At 35.2% G+C, this 23425-nt stretch overlaps 1 protein-coding gene across 13 annotated transcripts in view; it reads right to left on the bottom strand.

The window, feature by feature from the left end:
• Positions 1-23425, bottom strand: part of ANKRD17 (ankyrin repeat domain 17) — a 183160-nt gene that overhangs the window by 66244 nt on the left and 93491 nt on the right. For all 13 annotated transcript variants that reach the window (XR_012434875.1, XM_045392500.3, XM_045392501.3 and 10 more), the window contains exons 3-14: positions 20346-20502; positions 15376-15523; positions 14992-15139; positions 13543-13776; positions 10785-10879; positions 8147-8384; positions 6574-6765; positions 6064-6173; positions 3999-4086; positions 1914-2041; positions 1517-1660; positions 1009-1111 (exon numbers count right to left, since the gene is read on the bottom strand). Coding sequence is in view for 12 of the 13 variants with exons in the window: in XM_045392500.3 (XP_045248435.2) it covers positions 1009-1111; positions 1517-1660; positions 1914-2041; positions 3999-4086; positions 6064-6173; positions 6574-6765; positions 8147-8384; positions 10785-10879; positions 13543-13776; positions 14992-15139; positions 15376-15523; positions 20346-20502 (1785 nt within the window). In the remaining variant the exon portion in view is untranslated. The remainder of the gene's footprint in view (positions 1-1008; positions 1112-1516; positions 1661-1913; positions 2042-3998; positions 4087-6063; positions 6174-6573; positions 6766-8146; positions 8385-10784; positions 10880-13542; positions 13777-14991; positions 15140-15375; positions 15524-20345; positions 20503-23425) is intronic.

The following is a 23425-nucleotide window of genomic DNA, read 5'->3' as shown; positions in this document are numbered from 1 at the left end:
TTTAAACACACACACATACACACAAAGAGTACCCAAACCACTAAGAAGTAACAAGAAATTAAATCCAACTAAAATATGTCTTTGCTGGGGCCTACCATCTTCAAGACTAATAGAGGCAAGATATAAATTCACATATTCACACAGCTATCTGGCCAGTAGAGAATTGGGATTCAGTTTCCCCGGAAGAAAAGATGCTGGACTATGCCATCCACTGTATCTTCTGACAGCCAGGTGAATAGACAGATCTGGCTATAGGTATAGCAATCAATTGTTTGCTATATCAACTGAAAAAGGTGCCAAGGCTCTAGGTTGATAGTAGTGACTGAAAAGAGCTGGTGAAAATACTTAGCATGCTTGTTCATAAAAGAATATATGTAGCCAAAAACCAAAAAATAAAAACTGCATTGTTTCTTCACGTAAAACTTTTTAAAAGAAAAACTGATTCAAACCGGTAGGTATAAAATGTCTGGGGACATTACTTAAGAACATGCATGGTGTAACATCCACAAGTCAAATATGGACCTCAGAATTCTAGAGAAATAAACAAGCATATCTCAAGTAACTGAATTATTGGTTGAGAAAAGGTATCCCAGATGTAAAATCTATATTAAGCCAGTCATTCTAAATTTCTAATATTTGATACGTCTTGTTAATTTATGCCTTTATAACTGCAGAGATTTAAGTAAGTATTTTATAAAAATATCACTCAACTATACCAAGCTTAACATTTTACATTAAAATTACTAATTATTAAAGGAAATCATCTATAATCAGAACTGCATCAAAGATGAGCATCTGAATTTCTCATGCTAAAACTTTTAATTCTAGCACAAATCAGTGTTATTAACTATTTTTTTTTTCTCCCAATAACATGCTTTTATCATGGGTTAAACAAATTTAATAATGCCAACTTAGTAAAATTCCTTGTTTGTAGAAATGGCTATTTTTTGGTAATCTTATTTTTACCTGGACACCAAGTAAGAAACAGTCTTTAGAAGTATAACTGACCTTTATTCCTGATGGGAAGAGTGGTGGCAACATTGGCAGGTGGTTTGTCAGGCTCCTGAGGTGGAACAACCATGGGCAGTGCTTGAACCGGTACACGAGGAGCCTAAGACAAAGGACACTAAGTGACTATTAGTGTCCTACACAATCCATTAAGTAGTATGCTCTAAATAAAGAATAAATTACAGAGATTTTTTGAAAATATTTTTAAATTGTCATCTGAGACAATGACATATTTACTTAAAACATGTTGGCACCAAATTGTTTACCATGACATTTTTTAGTGGGCTTTGAATTCAAGTTGCTATTGTGACCTTTAAAAGCTAAAGCATAATCATATTATCTAGGATCCGAATATTATACCAGATGTTCATTAACTGTATCGAGTACATATTTACAAACCGAACTACATATTAGAACAAAAAATAACCTAATTTAAACAGAAATTATAAATGAAAAAGTTAGGATAAAGAAGACATGCCATAAAATGCTTTAATTTTCAAAAGCTTACCCTATTTAAATCGTGGGATGGGGGAGTTAACTGAGTGACATCTGGTGGAGGGGCTGAAAGCAAGTTATTAGGATAATCCAAGAGATAGCAAACAACACTTGTATGGCCACCTTTTGCAGCTTCTATCAACATAGTTGAGCCATCCTAAAAGAGTGAATATGGAAGCGGAAAAAAAGTGAAGAAAAATAAGTTAGTTTACAGAATCACTTAGGAAGATAAAGCCAACAGGTCCCAGCCACATTAAAATCATAGGTTTGGTAAAGAACGTTTAAGTGAAAAAGGAGAAAATTTACACTTAGAATGCCATTATGAATGGAACTTGTACATGATATGTTGTAATAACGACCAAGAGAGAAATATTAATTCACAATGCCACGCAAACATTTGAGTTACATACTTTCAAACGGTGAGTAGGATCTGCCCCATGAGCCAAAAGTAGTTCCACCACTGCCAGATGACCCCCTGCACAAGCCAGGGACAGTACAGTATGGTCATTGTTAGCTGTGGTTCTATTCACATTGGCTCCTAAAACAGAAAAGGCATGGAAAATCATATTAGTAAAATGGTTTTTTTTAAAATTATGGTAAATTTAAAAATCATGAAGAGTAGAGAAAATAGTATTATGAGGCTCCACATACCCATTACCGAGCTTTAATGATTATAAACACATGTCCAATCTCATTTCACAAATATCCTACATTAATTCTCCTCTCCTATCTTGAATTATTCTAAAGTAAATAAATCCCAGACAAACATGATATAATTTGAAAAGGTTTCAGTATGTACCAGTAAAAGATACCCAAAATACCTATTACTCCTAATGTAATAACTGTATTAAAAGTAAAATATGAAGTTTTATTTGTATTTTAAGTTCTTCAGTAGAAAAGATGACTGAATAAAAATAAACTATACTGCCCTCTATGGGCGAAATATGTAGAGAACAAACACTAAATAGAACAGTACCCTTTTTCTTCCCATTAGGAAATACCTGACAAGGAAAACAGATAATTCACCCCTACTCCCAAATAGGAAGGTATCCCTAATTTATTTGTTTGTTGTTTTTGTAGAAATGGGGTCTTGCCATGTTATCTAGGCTGGTCTCAAACTCCTGGGCTCAAGTGATCCTCCTGCCTTGGCCTCCCAAAGTGCTGAAATTATAGGCACGAGCCATTGCACCTGACCTCTATCCCTAATTTGGATTACTGTGTTAAGTAACGTGGGAAATGGAAATAAAACAGCAGAAAGAAACTGAAATCGAACTCATTAAAATTAACCAATGAGAGGGGACAGCAATTATGTATATAATGCTATGCTTGAGAATACTGTTATGAATATATATCACCAGTGCATGTCAAAATGTTTAATTCCAACAGTAAGTTATTTCAAATTTTCTTTACCTATAAACAATTATAAACTTGAGATTTCTTTACTATTATTATATGAAGAAAATGGTATATTACTGCCTTTTAAAATTGTATATGACCTACACCTTTTTGTGTTTTGAGACAGGGTCTCACTCTGTCACCTTGGCTGGAGTGCAGTGGCACAATCATAGCTCACTATTACCTTGAACTCCTGAGCCCGAGTGCTTCTCCTACCTCAGCCTCCCAACTAGCTGCCACTACAGGTGCAAGCCACCATGCCTGGCTAATTTTTAAATTTTTTGTAGAGACAGAATCTCACTGTGTTGTCCAGGCCAGTCTTGAATTCCAAGACTCAAAGGATCCTCCTGACTTGGGGTCCCAAAGTGCTGAGATTATAAGGGTGAGCCACCACACCTGGCTTCCTCTTTCCTTTATCAATGCAGAATCAAAAGTAAAATCTGTAATCTCTTATACTTAAGATTAGGATGAACTCTGAATGAAAAACTGTCTCAACTAGAACTTTCATAGTAAGCACGCAAGAAATAATTTAAAGAAAGTAATAATATACTTCCTTTTGTTTTATTTGGTCATTAAGGTCTTTAATATTCAAACTAAAATTTCTGATCATGAATGAAAATCCTCATGCAATTTGCTATATTTGTCACATTTCAATTGTGAACATTTTTTGTACTATATTTATAACCAGCTCCCTATATTTTATAAAAAAGGAAACATAGGACCGGGAAATGGTAGAAATGTTACTTACCACAAACTTTTTTAGTGGCAGAAACATCATAAAATTCCAGGTTTCAAGATAATACTATATTACATGAACACAGCAGAGTTTGTTACCTAAATCTTCAGTTTTGACACAGAGAAATTTCCCTTTCCTTTATACATTTCTCAACAAGTGTGCTACTTGGTATGACAATTATTTCTAGTTTGAAGCTGGTCTGTGCATGGCAGCATGTTTATCAACTATCCATTCATAAAATGTCAGTAGCGTCCATCCTTATATGACACTCTCTTGCCTTCAAAAGAGCCTTATCCTTAAATCTCTAAATGAAGGCAGGCGTAGATACCTTTGAAAAAAAGACAACTGTTTTAAACAAACCTACCTTTACTAATTAAGAACTGAACAGTACAAACATGACCAGCTCTTGCAGCTTTCATTAAGGGAGTTCTTCCACCCTCAGATTCATGTTCCTGGTTCAAAAAAAAAAAAAAAAAAAAAAAAAAAAGACTTAATTGACATTTAATCATTTAATTGCCAGTGAACAAGTATTCTTTTTCATGGAAATCAAAAGGAAAATAATTGGACTGATTTCTGAATCTAAATATTTAAATATAATGCTTTGAAGGAAATTAAGAAATACATTTTTTAATTAAAAAAAATATCAAATTATAAACATGTTCTATAGAAATAATTTTAGTATATATGCTGCCAAAGTGAGCACTGGAAATAATTTTAAAACTGAAGTTATAGTCACGTGATCATGATGCCCTCATCTAAATGCATCTGAGTAATCTGTCCCTATCTCTACACAATGAATTGCGGTACTTGAACATGCACGTATAGTACTCTAGCCTTCTCTGAACAATCAATATAATGAGCATTATCCTCATCCACTCCAAGTTATCTTCCTCTCATGTGTATCCCACCTCTATGAATTTCGGTAAGTATATCATTACCATCTCTTTACAGACTTCCTATTCTCTCTCGTTTCCCTTATATAAAAATGATAAACATTTCTAAAACCATCAACTCTAAGATGTTACAAGAGCTTTCTGGGTCCCAAAAGGATGGAAACTCTACTGCATACTTATGATTAATAACTAATCAAGAACACGACTGGTGAAATTTTCAATCTTAAATTTTCAATCTTAAAAAAATAAAGATTTGAGAAAAAGTATCTTTTGCATGGCATTTTTAATTTCTTTTTTTAAAAAAACCTTCACATCTGATGAACAATTTCTGATTTTTCCCTTAAGCCATTTCCTAGGTTTTTCTAATTGCCATCAACTAACCAAGTACTAAAGATTACATTGCTGTCTGTTTCAGAGCCATTGCGGCAAACATCAGGAATACAGTTCTTACGCTGAAGAAGTTCTAAGTCTAACAAGCTTGAAGCACTTATTATACATGTTCCATTCTAGTTAGTTGTGTGCTTATGTCTCCCTTGTTAGACTTAGTGCTAACATTAAGTGGCCCCAGCAATAATCTAATTCAACATTTTCTTTTCATAAACGACAAAAGAAAGGTTAAATTATAAATTATTAAGTTTATAAAACTAATTACTGAAGGGGGGCTTGTTGCTGCCTGCACATGAATTTGTCATAAACTATGAAGGAAAGAGCACAGTTGCTTATTAATCTTAGAATCTCAGGCCCATAAATATATGGGTGCTCACATTTTAACTAAAATTGGCCTTTGGATGTCTTATTCCTATTACCCCGCAGGCTAGACTGGAAGACCACCTATTCTACCCACACACAGTTGCTTTATGCTTCCTCAGCCCTCAGGCTTCACTCATAATATTTTCTCCTATTGAAATACCTCTTTAGCCACAACACTGTCATATCTATCTGTCCAAACTTTAACCACCCCAAAATAATACATCAGATGACCGCTTTACCTTTTGAGCTTCTTTACTCTGCACTTTCACTACAACATCTTTTATAATAACCTCAGTATTTATGTCACCTATTATTTTTCCTGAAATTATAAAGTACTGAAGGGAAAAGATTATTTATTAAGTATTTATAAACTCTTCTATTATTTAATAATGTTCTGAATATTGTAGGCATAATTTATTTCCTAAGCAATACTGAAATTCCTCTAAGCCACATTTGTCTTTTTATACCAAATCAGAAAAACTTCTAAAAATAGTTAAATACCTAAGGGAAAATTAATCTGCATTAATATCTGTAACACAAAAATTTCCTTTTTCTATGGAAAATGAGGGATGATGCAGTGACTAACCCTATTAAGGAAAAAAAGAATGGACACTAAACAGTGTGGGAAAAAAATGTGACTAAGTGAGAGAAAGAATGGCAAAAAAAAAAAAAACAAAAAAACCCCATAAAACTGAAAGTAAAGAAATACCTTTTGTCTAGACTCTCCATAATTTAACATTAATTTCTTATTGTTAAATATTAAGATTTAAAAAGTAAATAGCTTACCAGATCTGCGCCTGCCTGAAGTAAGACATCTGCTACATCAGTATGACCATTTTCACAGGCATATGTTAGTGCTGTATCCCCTGTTGCTGTTGTTGCATGAACGTTAGCTCCTGTAGTAGTGTCAACAAATAATACATAGACTTAAAAGAGCCGTAAGACATATAATATATGACGGAAATAAAAACTTCTTCTGGATAAGTCATATCTCCTCAAGTTAAACAAATTAAAACCTTACTCATTAAAAACAAAAACAAAAAAACCTTATTCATTTCTAGAAACACGGAATATTGTAGGCATTAAAAAAATTACAAACAAAACTGGTTGAAATTAAAGCTGCAAATACTTCAAACAGCAGTAAGGTAAACTGCTCAGAATACATACAAAGGTATATCACACTTTTTCTTAAACTCACACATTCAGTGTATCATAGCATCATAAAAATATTTGCACATGACATTTTTAGTTAAATAAATCACGCAAAAAACTTCTCCCAAATGCAAAAATGCCTACCTGCAGCTAGTAAGTATTTAACTAACTCCAAATGACCCTCTTGAGCAGCTTCCATTAAAGGGGTAGAACACCCTAGTTCTATATCGGCTCCTGCCTTAATTAGAAAGTCTGCTACTTCCAGAAAGCCTCCACAGCAAGCCAGAGTCAAGGCAGTTTCTTGAGTTTCTTCTGTCTGTGCATTGATATTTGCTCCTAAAATAAAGATTCCAATTATTTAAAGAAAATCATTAACTTATTCCAGAGATATGAAAAACATGATTGTGTCTTAATAAACTATATCTCAAAAATGAACATTTATATTACTATGATAAATAAGAAAGTGCCTCTCTCCTAACTCCTAAGGCAGTTAAAAATAAAAATAAATAAAACTATTAAAACCACTTCCAGATTTGATGTACCACAGCTGGAGTAATATTTACTCAGCCAGAAGGTACAAGTCAGGTGATAAAATAACTAAAAAATATAAGCTACATCCTCTCATTATAGTGATTCAAAAATGATAAAGATACTAGTGATGATGACGAAGATGATAATAAAAATCTTAACATTCAATAAGCTCTTACTATTTCCCAGGCAATATCAAAGCATTTTACAACTTGTTTAGGTATTATTATTATTACTATTATTAGTTCCATTTTACAGCTAAGGAAACTGAGGTTATTTAACTTATACAAGGTCACAACATTATCATCATCAATACTACTACCATCACTATAGCTAGCACTTAACAGGCACTATATGACAAGCACTGTTCTACGAGCTTTATATATACGTATTAACTGTCACAATAACCCTACACATGAAAAAACTGAGGCACAGAAGGTTAGAAACTTGCCTAAAGTTATAAAATTGGCAAGCAGTGGAGTTGTGATTCAATCTAAGAAGTCTGCTCCAAAACCTATGCTTTAAAAATCATAGTCAACATTACCTCTAAATAAAAACAAAAGTTTTTTTAAAAGTTTCATTCCTCTTAAATTTGTCCAGACAAAAACTTTACTACTGAAAGAAAAATAAAGTCATGCTACAAATACAGAGATGGGAGATTACTTCCAAACTGAAGATATCTTAACATAGTGAAGTAATTATTTCACTTTTCCCAAAAGAGAAGTTTATGTACTGAGCCCCTTGACAGCTTCTAATGTGAGTGCATTCTTGCACTCTCATCAAGTTAGTCTTTACTGCATGGTTTCCATACTGTTTTATAAAACACTAGATCTATTAAATATTTATTAGTAGGTATTCTGCCCCCAAAGGAATACATTCTCTTGATCTATTACTTTTAGAAATGTTGACTCTTATATTCCCCTATTTAACTCACAAGTCTTGCCAATACCAGTTGTTTTTCACTCACATATAGCACATGATGTCTCTGAAAGTTCTATATTGAAGAAGTTTCTTTGATTTTGTTTAACACAGTATGGGAGTCATTTTCACAGTAAATACTTCATCACTGGTTAGTGTAACAGCTCATTGCAACTCTACTAGAAAGCTGAAATACTAAAATTCAATTTTATACAATTATACTCTTAGGTTTTACACATTTATACTTTAGTGTCTTGATAGATATGGTTACCTTGACCCAGAAGTAATGCCACCATTTCTTCATGTCCTTCTCGAGCTGCTTCCATCAATGGTGTATAACCTTCATCATTGACCTCTTCCAGGCTAGCTCCTCTTTCAATAAGTAAAGCCGCAAGTTCCACATGCCCACCACATGCAGCCAAAGTTAATGGTGACTCAAATGAATCAGCAGGCATGTTCACTTGGGCACCGCTGTCAAGAAGTAACCTAGCTACTTCAACATGGCCATCCTAATCATAATACAATTTAAAAAATTAAATCAGCACCATTAAAAAAATCTTGAAAAACTTGAAGCCTTTTCAATTACTATACAATGAAGTTTATCTATCTCCACTCAAATAGGAATAGATCTACATTTAACAGTTGAGTAAATCAGTATTTATTATGCACTGCCTATATTCTGTTAACATAGAAGAGGGAAATAGAGATTGAAAATATAAAATAAGTAGAAACATGATACCTTCGATCAAGAAGCTTATTTACCATTAGAAAAAAAAAACAGTAAGTATGTGAAATAAGAGACTATAGTGAGACCACAGATAATATCAACACTGTATGGTACAAACTTAAATGCTAAAAGGATAAAGTTTAGAGAGGGAAAGAAGAATTTTATAAGAATCTTTAAGGATAAGCAAACTTTTGATTAGTTAGGAAAAAATGCAACCCTTTTTGGAGAAGTGGGAGAAGGATACATGCTGTGTTAGGTGAATACAATGTGTACATGGTACTTTCTGTATTGCTCATCATCCAAGTACCAGTGAAATTAAGAAAAGGGCCAGGTGTGGTGGCTCACGCCTGTAATCCCAGGACTTTGGGTGGCTGAGGCAGGAGGATTGCTTGAGCCCAGGAATTTGAGACAGGCCTGGGCAAAATGGTGAGATCCCATTTCTACAAAAAACACAAAAATTATCCAGGTGTGGTGGTATGCACTTGTCCCAGCTACTCGAGAGGCTGAGGAGGAAGGATCATTTGAGCTTAGCAAGTTGAGGCTGTAGTCAGCCACGATCATGCCACTGCACTCCAGCTTGAGAACAGAGTGAGACCCTGTCTCAAAAATGAATACAAAAAGAAAATTCTATATTCTGTCTCCTTTACTGGTCACTTTTTCCCACTCCTTTCCTAATTACTGGCAACTTCAAGGCCCTCTTTTTCCTTCTTTTTGTCCTTCAATAATTTTTTCCATCTACATGTTATCTCCCAGACATATTCTTTCAAACATACCATGCCCATTTTTGCCTCCATGCTTTCACACTACACAACTTTAATGTCTTACTACTTTTTTTCTTTTTCAATTTGTAGAGAAGAATCTAATGTCTTATTAGTTTGATTACTTTGCTATTTCTTCAGTGCTGAATCTTCTTCCTTGATAGTGAACTCCTACATTTCCTTTAAATCCTAGTTTAAAAACTCAGTATTATAGCAAGTCTTTCACATGTCTGGCCCCTACTAATACCTTTCACTTATAATATTTACTCCCAGTGCATGTTGGCTAGATCTACAGATTATTCCATTTTAATTTCTTAAACTACACACAGGCTGTTTCCTCAGTAAGGAGTGGCAATAAATTTCCTTATGACGGGGAACTTTTAAAACTGTTGCTGTTAATACTATTAATGTGTTTTATATCCATTATCTCATTTAATCCTCACAACTCTCAGAGAAAGATATTTTCCTCATTTTACAGATGAAGAACTCAAAAGCTTAGAAAAACTTTTATTTGTTAAAAAAATAATTTGCTAAAGCAAACACTAAGATGGCAATAAGGAAAACAATAGATAACTCAAGTCTTAAATGGCTACCTAATATTTTAAAAACTAGTAAATAAAATTTAACATCCTTTCAATAATTATTCTCTGAAGGGGAGATGAGACAAGAAACTTCAGATTCTTTTGGGGCCCTTTCTACCGTTGGCATGTTCCCCTCATAAATTTTTCTATAATATTTTGATCCACTTCTGTGTCATAAATCATAAACTAAGACACAAAGGTTTAAGAGTACTGTTATGAGCCATTCCCCAATACAAACTCTAAAACACAGCTCTTCAAAAGACAATCTAGAGCTCAGAAAAAACCGTGAGAGAGGGGAAATTATGTAACACAAATTATGCTCTACTTTAAAATTTTTGTTTAGTCTATTTATTGGTTTGAGGTATGTTATGCTTATTAATAATGTACATACTCTGAATTATATTTCCTTTTTTCTTTTTTTTAACATTTTTAAAAATAGACAGGGGGTCTTGGTATGTTGGCCAGGCTGGTCTTGAACTGCTGGCCTCCATTTTAATTTGTTAATCCAATCCTCCCACCTTGGTCTCCCAAAATGCTGAGATACAGTCGTAAGCTACCATGCCTGGCCATATTTTTCTTTTTCATATCCTCAGCCAATCTTTATAAGAGTCACTTTGGTGACGACAACTATATAAAACCAGTATAGCTATGTGAGACTAAAAATGCAGGTAGCATTGTAAAGCTTCAGAAAATAACTTTAATAGAAGTTAATGTTGTACAACTGATTCAATAAGGTTCTGACAAACAGAATCATAGCACCCATTGAAAAGGCATTCATTGTATACTACTCTGTCTCTCCCTGGTTAATATATAAACATATTTCGCATATTTCACCAATCTTACCATGCAAGCCTCCATTAGAGCAGTGTGCATTTCATCTGTTTTATGCTCTTGATCCGCGCCTGCTTCCAAAAGAAATCGCACCATCTCTAAGTGTCCTAAACCAAAAGTGTACAAGATTACTTGAAAATATTTTATTATTCCAAAATAATTTTTAAAATTATAATACTTTGAAAAGTTATATTTAACTTACAGCATTAAATTTATAAGCATAATAAAGTCAACTAGAAGCTACCCTTAACTGTAGAACACAAATTACACAAGTGATCTTGCTGTTCTACCCCTTACTCTACTGCCCTAGAAACTGCTGCTACTAGAGTCCCTGCTAGAGGTGAACAAAGATGCCATTAAAATCCAACACCCAAAATGTTCCCTCTACAACCTTTTAAGAGCCCAGGCATGTTATAGTTATTTTATTTATGCTATGGAATAAATCAATTTTCACGAACTAGTAGCCTGAGATAATGATCAGTCAAGTTATTTCTGTGAGAAAATGTATTTAAAGTTCCAATACCTAACTCAAAAACATTTTAGGAAAAACCTGCTTATAAACTGGGAACTGTATGTATAAAAATATTCTTCAAACCACACCATTTAATTTATATTTATATATTTAATTATAACATAAACATGTACACACATTTATGCAGTTTCAAATAAACCATATGCTTCAGTTCAGATAAAGATAAGTGGTTAAAAAGCAGAAGACAAATTATAATTTAAAAAAGACTTCAGATTCTATGCAAAAAACAATAGAAAAATTATTTAATTTTTTCCAGCTTTATTTAGAATCAGCTACAATCAATTCTTATTCAACTGGGATGCAGGAGAAGGACAGATAGTGGAGTCACAGGTAAACAGTTACACAAAATTTACTTTGGTAAGTGTAGTATCTGCCATGTCTTGTATTTGCCAACTACCTACCATCCCTTTTTCTCTCTGTGATTCTCCCCTCCCCAAAACCCACATTAGTGCTCAGTCTCAGCCTGACTTCCCTCTCTTCCCCAACTCCTTGTCAGTCTACATCATACGAGACCTCATCAGAAAGAGAGGAAGGGAAAGGGGTCCATGGATACCTGGAAGTAGTAGAGATGTTCTCCACCAGCTCAGTTCGCTATCCAGCTTCTAATTAAAGCCTGCAAGCCCCAACCTCAGATGCCCCTTTTGGATAGCAGGGTGGGGCTACAAGCAAAGGGGAGAGGGGAGAGGAGTTACATGCAGCCCCATCTCAAAGCTCTCTGGCCAGCAGGGACTCAGTAGTGAAATGCAGCCAGTACTGGGTTCAAAAGTATTTGTGAGAAGGGGAGAGAGCCACCCAATCAGCCCACCCCAAGGCTTACCTCCTCTCCTCCCAATGAAGATCAGCCTCTGCCTAATTGTAAACAGGGTTGGGGAAGGGAACTAAGGGACCTCAGTTGTGCTCCCTATCTGAAAATCTATTAACATGAGATAATCAAAAGCACTTTATAAATAAACCATATTTTTCAAATTTAAGTTAAATTTTAGTCAATTAATCCAAATATATAAGGATTATTTTCATGTTTATAAATGAAATTATTCCAAAAGGCATCACACAACCTTGGCTACTCTTATATAGAAAAAACAACACCAAGGCCAGAACTAGGGTGAGGAAATCAAAGCACAGGGTGCAAAATTTAAGAAGCCACTCACATGTAAGCTTGTGCAAGTGAAAGGTTAGTCACTGAGAATGAGTGTCTCCTTAAATTTTTTACTAGGTTTTGCAAAAGCTTTTTCTTGATGCCTAGGGGTCAAGAATTTATGATATAAATAATATGGGACAACTATATAGATATATGGCATAAAACATAGAATTGAATGGCTAAACAAACACAAAATTGCATGATTTTTTTTTTTCAAATAAAAAACTTACTTTCTTTTCTTTTTTGAGACGGAGTCTCGCTCTGTCGCCCAGGCTGGAGGGCAGTGGCCGGATCTCAGCTCACTGCAAGCTCCGCCTCCCGGGTTTACGCCATTCTCCTGCCTTAGCCTCCCGAGTAGCTGGTACTACAGGCGCCCGCCACCTCGCCCGGCTAGTTTTATGTATTTTTTTTTTAGTAGAGACGGGGTTTCACTGTGTTAGCCAGGATGGTCTCGATCTCCTGACCTCGTGATCCGCCCGTCTCGGCCTCCCAAAGTGCTGGGATTACAGGCTTGAGCCACCGCGCCCAGCCCAAAAAACTTTATTAATAAAAGATTTTCTTAATTTACTTTCTTAAAAAGTAAAACACCTTACTTTACAGCCATTTATCTGTCATATATGTGGAGTCTAAAAAATGTTCGGCTCTGTGGCTGCGTTTTAACAATCTAGAATATAGAACAGTAATTATCTACAGACCAAACATCTTTCCAGGCAGCTGTCTGGCCTGCCAAAGGAGGGCATTTTCTGTACTATCAATATTTTCAGGTTCATTGACATCATTTAAAATACCATGTACCCCTTCATACCAAGCAAAATCTTCTCGACATGAAAGCTATTATACAGTTCATATTAAAAGAACTGTTTCTGATAAAAATTAGATCAATTAATACTCATTTTTCAGTGACAATATTTATAATGTTAAATCTATATTTTAAAAATTTAAATAGTAAATAAACTGAAACACTGTAAACACTTAACATTTTAATTACATACTATATGCTATTATTATGTTTTATTTTTTAATTTAAAAACAAGATCACATAAAATAATTATAATTTCACATGTTTAAAAACTTTGTTTCAAGAAAGGTTTATACTGTACCTTTGTAACAAGCTAAGGTAAGGGCACTCTCTTTAAATTCATTGGAATGCGTATTAATGCCAGCCCCATTTTCTAGCAGCAATCTGGCTACTTCCACATGTCCAGCACTTCCAGCTTCCATAAGAGGGGTATGACCATTTTCATTATGGTCCTCAATACTAGCACCGGATTCCAAGAGCACCTTTACAACATCTACATAGCCTCCAGCGCAAGCATATGTAAGTGCTGTATTGCCTATTTTAATTAGGAAAAATAAAAATATATTAACATAAAATACCAAAATAAATCAAAGTGCTAATTTACATTAAGAAAATGGAAACGGAAGACTATAACCATAATAAATATTAAATTACACATACATATATGTAAATATATATCTATATATAAAATTCCTTTCCTACTGCATTTTATCTTTCTGAAATCAACTCCCTATTCTCCTTCTCCATTTAAAACCAAAGTCAAATACATGTGGAAAATCATATACACTTATCCAGATTGGAGAGTTGTAAAAGAACTGGGCAAGTCTGCCCTGGAGCTAAGTTTTACCTTAAGATGAGAAAAAAGTTGTTTTAATGTTTATCAGAGAAATGCTTCACAAGTTTTTTTTTATTTCAATGTTTCTAACTTAAAATTATTCATCATATACATACCTTATACTATACCTTTTAATCATATATGTTTTCATTACAACTTCAAATACTAGTTAACTGATCAAATTCAAATTTCTAAATCTGAAATTGAATTCAATAATTTCTAAAACTTTTCTGCTGATAAAAATTTCCCATATTACAAGAAAAATCAACCTTCTGGGTAAAATAAGAGTTTCTAAAAATCCCTTTAAATCACAACATGATCTTAAAAAACATTTAATAAATTTGAAAAATCTGCATGAAGGAAATGCACAAAATATTTCCATGAAATTTTAGAACTTTTACACAAATCTATCTAGGACCAAATTTGAAAATACATATATATATATTTTAGACTAAAGTTATGCTATTCTTCAGGACACAATGTTTTCACAATACTTTTTCTGTGGGCCACAATTTAGTAACAGTAGGAAACAATGGACTATCCTTTTGTTCCACAATCTTTTTTTCTCCGTATCTTACCATTTCTCTCCTAAAAAACTGGAAACATGGGTTTGAGCACTACAGCCCACACCTTTCAATTTCCAAGAGAGTGGTCCGTCTAACTGGGTCAGTCAGTGTTTTACTTTTATCTTAAAGAACCTTAAAAGGCCAATTGCCCTTATAAACAAAATAGGAAGAATATCATTCAAAATATATTCTATATATTTCAAAATTCATACACAGATGTATGAGAATATGTAGCACATCTAAGAAATAAGAGAACTGAAAAATTAGCACTAAACATCACCTTCATGCGAAACCACTATTACCAAATGATGTTACTACTTAGCAAAACTGAAAAAGAAATATGCATGACCTGTTGAAGACTGTGCATTAACATCTGCTTTATGAGCTAGCAGCAACTTCACAATTTTGACATGTCCTCCATTAGCAGCAGCCATTAAAGGTGTAATGTCACCTTTGATTCCCCTATCTTCCACATTTGCATGCATTGCCAACAAAACCTTATGAGAGAAAAATAGTTTAAAAAGATATTAAGAAATGATAACCGTCAAAAAATTTTGAATGCATGTATTTATATAATGTCTACCTAGTCGTAGTAAAAGAGCTATAAGCACACAAAATTTATCTAACTATTTGTTGAATTAATCCAAATGGTTGGAAAGATTTATTTTATTATTTCCTTAGTAAGCAAGCCAGTTTTATAAAAAACAACAAGCTTTATTTTGATAATACGAACCTGTGCAAGCTCATAGTATCCAGCAGAACAAGCTAAACAAAGGAGGCTCTCCCCTTCCTCTGTGTGTTCATTTACACTTCGCCCTTCAATGAGTAACTTTCGCACAGCATTTACATCTCCTTCTGAACAGGCTTCTGCCAAACTGCGGCTATTAGGGAAAGAATATCACAATACCAGAATATAAGAATATTAAAAAATTGCACAGCATAAATATTGTTTTTGGTTGTTTTGTTTTTTGCTGTTTAGAAACAGAGTCTTGCTCTGTCACCCAGCAGTGGGTACAGTGATGCAATCAGCTCACTGCAGCCTTAAACTCCTGGCCTCAAGCAATCCTCCTGCTTCAGACTCTCAAGCATTAGGATTACAGATGTGAACAACCACACCCAGCCAGAGTATTGGATATTTATGTCAAATCTCTATAGTTATATGGTTTGGCTTTATGTCCCCACCCAAATCTCATGTTGAATTGTAATCACCAGTGTTGGGGGAGGGACCTGGTGGGAGGTGATTAGATCATGGCAGCGGATTTCCCCCTTGCTGTTCTCATGATAATGAGTGAGTTCTCATGAGATTTGTGGTTGTTTAAAAGATCTTTGCTCTCTTTCTCTCTCCTGCTGCACCATGGTAAGACATGCTTGCTTCCCCTTTGCCTTCCACCATGATTGTAAGTTTTCTGAGACCTCCCCGCTATGCTTCCTGTACAGCCTGTGGAACTTTGAGTCAATTAAACCTCTTCTCTTTATAAATTATCCCAGTCTCAGGTAGTTCTTTATAGCAGAGTGAGAATAGGCTAATGCTAACATTAGTGCTCAACAAGGATGGTTATTTCAGTATGATTCATAACAAAAAGCCAAAGATGATTGAATTCATTGAGTTTTTTACAATCTACATATCAATGGCACTGAATTAAAATTATCAATATTCCAAAATGTTTTCAGTTATGCAACTGAAGGATAAAGTCTAATTTACTGGTAAGTGGAGAAAGAACATAAAATTTTAAAACATAAAATTTTATAGAAATCACACACAAATAACAGGTCATAATTATGCTTCTTTTGTTTTGTTAGTAGAAAATTTTTTATAAAATTTAATTAAAAAGTAAAAACTGGGCAAAACTTCTACTAATTGTAAAGATCTATGTGAGTCCTTCCATCAAGTAAAGGGAAATCAGACAGAAAAGATGGGAGAATGTAATACTAATAAATGAATAACTGATGAGCCTTTTTTAGTTTTGTTTTGGAAGTATTTACTCATACAATCAAATTTTGGGAGAAGTTTCAAATCCAGGCAAAGAAAAAGCTGAACTCAAGCAAAATGAGAGTGGAAAAAGTGGAGTAACAAAACATTAAACTGAGAGAAAAGTGTATGCCCCATAAACTTACCAAAACAATTCCAATTGTAGACATTTCTAAAGATTCTCACTTTTGTATAAAATAATCCTAAAACTAAATCCAGGGCTATTAATATTCTTTTTATTTCAAATATAACTCAATTCTTTTATTACCCTCTTAAAGTATGGCCCTTTCACTTCAGATACTAAAGGCACCGACAGATAATCACTTTTCTATACCTCTGTTATTACCATCACCCAGATTTAAGACCAACATCTTTGTCTCAGATACGGCAAAGCCTCCTAACCAGTCTCCTTGCCTTCACACTACTTGCTGTCCTTCAGGTTCTTTTCAACAAGGCAACCAGAGAGATCTTTTGTAAAGAGAAGTAGAACATGGTGGCCAGGCGCGGTGGCTCATGCCTGTAATCCCAGCACTTTGGGAGGCTGAGGCGGGGAGATCACGAGGTCAGGAGATCGAGACCATCCTGGCTAACACAGTGAAACTCCGTCTCTACTAAAAATACAAAAAAATTAGCTGGGCATGGCGGTGTGTGCCTCTAGTCCCAGCTACTCAGGAGGCTGAGGCAGGAGAATCGCTTGAACCCATAAGGCAGAGGTAGCAGTGAGCCAGGATGGCACCACTGCACTCCAGCTTGGGTGACAGAGCGAGACTTTGTCTCAAAAAAAAAAAAAAAAAAGAAAAGAAAAGTAGAACACATCATTCCTCTACTCAGAACGAAATGCTTATAAGATCTGCCCTGTGGCAGGTATTCCTCTTCCCTTTTACTTCTCTGGCTTTATCTCCTACTCTCTCACCCTTATTCCTTCCACTTCGGCCACATTGGTCTTCTTGCTATTCATCACATATGCTAAATAAGCGCCAACCTCCAAATATTTGCATTTGCTCTTCCTGTGCCAAGACAGCTCCTCTCTCAGACATGTCTCACTCCCTTCCCTATTTCAGGTCTTTCCTAGAAAGCCATCATTTTAAGTGAGGACTTCCCTGACCACGCTATTACAAAATGTAACATGACCTCTGCTATGGTTTACATTTTGTCCTCTCCAAAAGTCATGTGAAATTTAACTCCAAATGTGGCAATACTGAGAGGTAGGGCCTTTAAGAGGTGCCTGAGTCATGGGGGCTTTGTCTTCATGAATCGGTTAATCCATTCATGAATTAATGGATTAATGGGTAAATGAATTAATTAGTTATCATGGAGTGAGACTGGGTAGGCTTTATAAAAGGAAGAGAAACCTGAACTAGCACACTTAGCCTACTTGCCCTGTGATGGCCTGTGCTGCCTCAGGACTCTGCAGAGAGTCCCTGCCAGCAAGAAGGCTCTCACCAATTGCAGCCCCTTGACCATGGACTTCTCAGCCTCCATAAATGTAAGAAATAAATTCCTTTTCTTGCCCAGTTTCAGGAATCCTGTTACAAGCAACAGAAAATGAACTAAGATAACCTCCAACCCAACCACTGCCTTAGTACTTTCCTTTAAATTTTTCCCATAGTTATTATTTTATTATGTGCCATACTATATATTTTATTTACATGTTAATTGTATTTTCCCCTTACAAAAAGTGAAGGTCTCAACCAGCACTAAATAAATTTGTCTTTTAAACATCTCTTCTGATTTCCCATTTCACAGGACACTGACAGTCCCTAGACTCAATGCTCTCTATAATTTTTAAGCATGTTTAGGACAAATCCTTCCCGTAAGACATTTCCTCTATAAGTGCGTACCTTTTCTCTCTTTTAAAGTAGTCTCTGTCTCTTTCACTTCTTTATGCATATACCCTAATCTACATTATCATTTGAATTTTTCATTCAATTTCCATGTGTGTATACCAGCTTTAAAACAACCTTAGAAGATCTACTCTAGCAACAGCTGAACTTAAGAACTTGTGGGCAAAGGGTATATCAAGCCTCGCACATGGCACTGTCCTTAACTAATATGAAAATGTGACACACAGTACTCACTGCACATAAGTCTACCATCTTTCTCAAACTTTGTTGAATAAATATAATTGTCACAAATATGTTATATTTTTTTCTGTTAAATTCCAGTATTTTCAATGCAAAATAATCTGTGACTTTTTATTTTTGTATTCTATTTCCTGCTTTAACTGGTTTTAGTATACCCTTCAAGGTGTTTTTAATTTTCTCTCTTGCCAATCTTAGCAGGCACCACATTAAAAAATATTTGGAGATAACCAATAATATTTTAGGCTAGTAAAACCGAACATTTACTATGGAATAGAAACCGAGGTTAACTAAAGAAGGGAGTCAAACTACGAGAAGAATGGTAAAGCAAGTTAATACAGACACAAAAATCTAAATGAATGAACACTAATAAAGAGCCAAGAGAAACAGCTAATTCATGACCTTGTTAATACTAAATAACTTCTCTTTTATACTCTTAAAAATGTTGTATGAAAACACCATTAGACAAAAGAGAATTCTTAAATGCTATAATTTACTCTCTAAACCCAAATATAACAGAATATTCAGATGTTCTCAATTGTTTTAAGGCAATTGCTAAAATAAATAAAATGGCTTCATTTTATTAGAGGAGGCAAAAAGAAGCCACCAAGGGTTGAAAATGGTAACATGTATTAATGATTCTTTTCTAGTTGCTTCCTTGAAGTATCTATCCATTTTTCTTGTCACTCTTTTTTTTTTTTTTTTGAGACGGAATTTTGCTCTCATTGCCCAGGCTAAAGTACAATGGCACAATCTCGGCTCACCACAACCTCCACCTCCCAGGTTCAAGTGATTCTCCCGCCTCAGCCTCCCGAGTAGCTGGGATTGCAGGCATGCGCCACCACACCTGGCTAATTTTTGTATTTTAATAGAGATGGGGTTTCTCCATGTTGGTCAGGCTGGTCTTGAACTCCTGACCTCAGGTGATCCGCCCGTCTCGGCCTCCAAAGTGTTGAGATTGCAGGCGTGAGCCACCGCGCCTGGCTTCCATTTTTTAATGTACATCCATAATTATGTTTATATATGAGATGGTGTGATTTTTATTGTATAACATCATCAGAACAGCTTAAAATGTCATGTCACAAAATATTTACTGAGCCCTTACTAACTGTAAAGTGCTATCTGTATACAAGGAATTATAGGATATAAAATAATAAAGACCCTGGACTCACATTCAAGTTACAGGAACTAGATCTATGACTTCCTTTAAGACTTCATAAAGCAAATAAACAAATAAAAGCCTCACCATTTAAAATTTTCAGAACTAAGCAAATGAACTGGAAAATGGCCTAATTGTAAAACATTTACTTGTCACCAACACATTAAAAAAAAAAAAATTCTAAATAAGCAAAAAGTCTTTTATAACATATTGACTAGGCCTCAGTCTTGCAGTCAGAAAGACACTGGTGCTCTGCCACTTATTATCTATTTGATCTTAAGTTACTCACCTCTCTTTAACTTTTTATCTGTAAAATGAGAGTAAAAACAAAATCTATACCATATAAAGTTTTTGTGAATCTAAATAAGACATCATATGTCAAGTGGTTAGCACAGTGCCAGCCAGGCACAAAATAAATGCTCAGTAAATGTTAGCTATTTGCTATTATTTTTAAGAAAATGATTTCATACTGGTTGCAGCAAAAATATACTTACTTGTCCGACTGCCCTGCATTTGCTGTGCTTTCAGCTCTCATACGGGTAAGTGCAGCAGCAGCTTCATCCAACGCACAACTAACAGACGATGTCAACCTCCGGAGTACTTCAGGATCTGCAAAGGCTTTACCATCAGCCGTGGACAATTTGCCTATTCCTATTATATTATTTTCACACCAATATGGACACACCCAAAAGGGAGAAACAAAGCAAAATTCAAGTTACTTAAAGCTATACTGTGTATGTTAACAAATAACCTCCAAATGGTAGAGTAGACATATATATCGGCTGCCCAGCATCTTTTGAGGAATCACTCTTCTCCAGTTTTCTAATAATCTTATTCATTCCATGTGGTTCATAGGTACTTGATCCTGTGACCCTCTGGTGCCAGAAATGGGCCTTTAGCCTATGATGGGACAATTAGACTCTGTCATATCTTTGAAAGAACGTATATTCAAAGGTTGCTAAATTGGTAAGATGTGAGTCATAAGCTATTTAGCCACTTTTGTCACCACATACAGAAAAAGACTGCCCAAAATAAAGTCAACATAGAGGAGAACAGAGACACAGAAAGAGAAGGGGACAGAGTCCTGATAAAATTATTTTTGACTCATTGACGCCAGTAGTGCCAGAAGCTAGCACCATCTCTATGATTTGTTAAATGTCTACATTTTATTTTTTTAAATTAATATTATTTTTTTTCGAGACAGGATCTTATTCTGTCACCCAAGCTGGAGTACAGTGGCATGGTCATAGTTCACTGCAGTCTTGAACTCTTGGGCTCAAGTGATCCGCCCAACTCAGCCTCCCAGTAGCTGGAACTATAGGCTCACACCACCACACTAGGCTAATTTTTCTTTCTTCTTCTTTTTTTTATTTAGACAGGGTCTCGCTCTGTTACCCAGGCTGGGTGCATGGCACGATTACAGTTTACTGCAGCCTCAGCATCCTGGGTTCAAAATCTTCCTGCCTCAGGCTCCCAAGTAGCTGGGACTACAGGTGTGTACTACCATGCTTGGCTAATTATTTTACTTTTTGGAGGAATCGGGGTCCCACTACATTGCCAAGGCTGCTCTTGAACTCCTGGGCATAAGGAATCCTCCTGCCTCAGCATCCCAAAGTACTGAGATTATAGGTGTGAGCCACCACAGGAGGACACCCAGCTAATTTTTAAACTTTCTTGTAGAGGTAGGGTCTCATTATGTTGTGTAGGGTAGTTTAGATCTCCTAATCTCAAGTGATCCTCCCACCTCAGCCTCCCAAAGTGCTCCCAATTACAGGTGTAAACCACTGCATCGGGCCAATGTCCAATTTTGCTTAAGAATGTTTACTAGGCTATCACCTGTGAACAAAATATGGCCTAAAAAGGCATTCTAGACTATATATAAAAATAAGCTATAAATGAATTATGTCTACAACTTACCACATATACTTAAATCATCTGAAAGTACTAATCTGAAAACCATTCAGAACTGCAAAACTAAAAAAAAAAAAAAAAAAAAAAAAAAAAAAATTCAAAAGCAGAGATGGTTAGTAACCATCTGCATGAAACCTAACTGTTGCTCTTTCAGATATCCCTATAAAGCATGAAGCATTCTTACCCCTAACCTTTATTATTTTAATTCAGTGGTGCTTAATAGAAGCTGCCCATCAGCATCACTTGTGGTACTGTTTTTGCTTTTTTTTTAAGATAGGGTCTCACTCGGTTGCCCAAGCTGAAGTACAGTGGCATGATCATGGTTCACTGCAGTCTCGACCCCCCGGGCTCAAGTGATCCCCCACTTTGGCCTCTTGAGCACCTGGGACCAGGCACAGGTCATCATGCCTGGCTAATTGTTTTATGTTTTGTTTTGTTTTGGCTTTTTGGTAGAGACACGGTCTCACTATGTTGCCCAAGTTGGTCTTGAACTCCTGATTTAAGTCATCCACATGCCTCGGCCTCCCAAAGGGCTAGGTTTACAGGTGTGATCCAGCCCCCTGTAGTGCTTTTCAAATATATAGATGCTGAGCTTTTCTACATCTGGGGATCCAATTCAGTAAGTAGAAAGCAGGGCCTGGCATCTACATATTTTAAAGGCTCTAAGGCAATTCTGATAAACAGCTAGGATTAAAAACCTTTACCTCTAATGTTATGATGGATATTACAGAACCCTGCTATCCAACATGTGGTCCACTGAATAGAAGCACTGCTATCGCTTGGGAGCTTGTCAGAAATGCAGAATCTCAGGCCCTATGATGTACTGATCCAAAACCTGCATTTTAAAAAAGATCCCCATATGATTCCGATGCACATTAAAGAAAGGCTATTATAGGTTTTATAACAAACTCGTTAACTAAAACAAAAAGGACCACTCACTTGGTATTAAACATATCTGCACAGATAAGTACATAACAGTGAAAGGTGTTCAATAATATCACATAAGTTTCATGTTTAAAGTTCTGAAAGTGTATACTTTTATAGTGCACTTTATAATAAAGTAGGCAGCCTAGATTAAGCACCAAGTTAGAATAAAAAGGTTAGGGGTAAGCATGCTTTATAGAGATATCTGCAAAAGCAACAATTAGGTCTCACACAGGTGGTTATTAACCATCTTTGCCTTTAAAATATTTTTTTCTTTTGCTGTCCTGAATGATTTTTAGATTAGTACTTTTAGGTATATTTTTATGCTTTTCTTTAATAAAAAAACTAACATATCAAATGTTATATCTCACAAAACCAAAAATAAATCTGCCAAGAAGCCTTTATGATTATAGCCATAAAAAATGTTCAGAGTAGTCAAATTTCATATCGGCTACAATTAAGATGTACAAAGAATAAAAATTGTCTTGGTCTGATAATTTATGTCACTAATATTAAAAGTCATACTATATTCTGAATCTACTACAATATTTAATAGATCTTCTTTTGGTTAAATATATGAAGGCACTATTGAGATCAAGATCACAGAAGAATTTCCACATGAAAAGAATTAGCTCCAATTTTTCAGCCATCCAAGATCACTATACAACAAATATTTGTCAGTGATAGCAACAGGAACTAGGCAAGAGGACAGATCTGGCTCAGTAAAAACTAACCATTG

Source organism: Macaca fascicularis, chromosome 5 (assembly GCF_037993035.2).
Source record: "Macaca fascicularis isolate 582-1 chromosome 5, T2T-MFA8v1.1".
NCBI classification, from domain to species: Eukaryota; Metazoa; Chordata; class Mammalia; order Primates; family Cercopithecidae; genus Macaca; species Macaca fascicularis.
The sequence above is the reverse complement of the archived record's forward strand: the minus strand, read 5'-3'. Positions and strand labels throughout refer to the sequence as shown.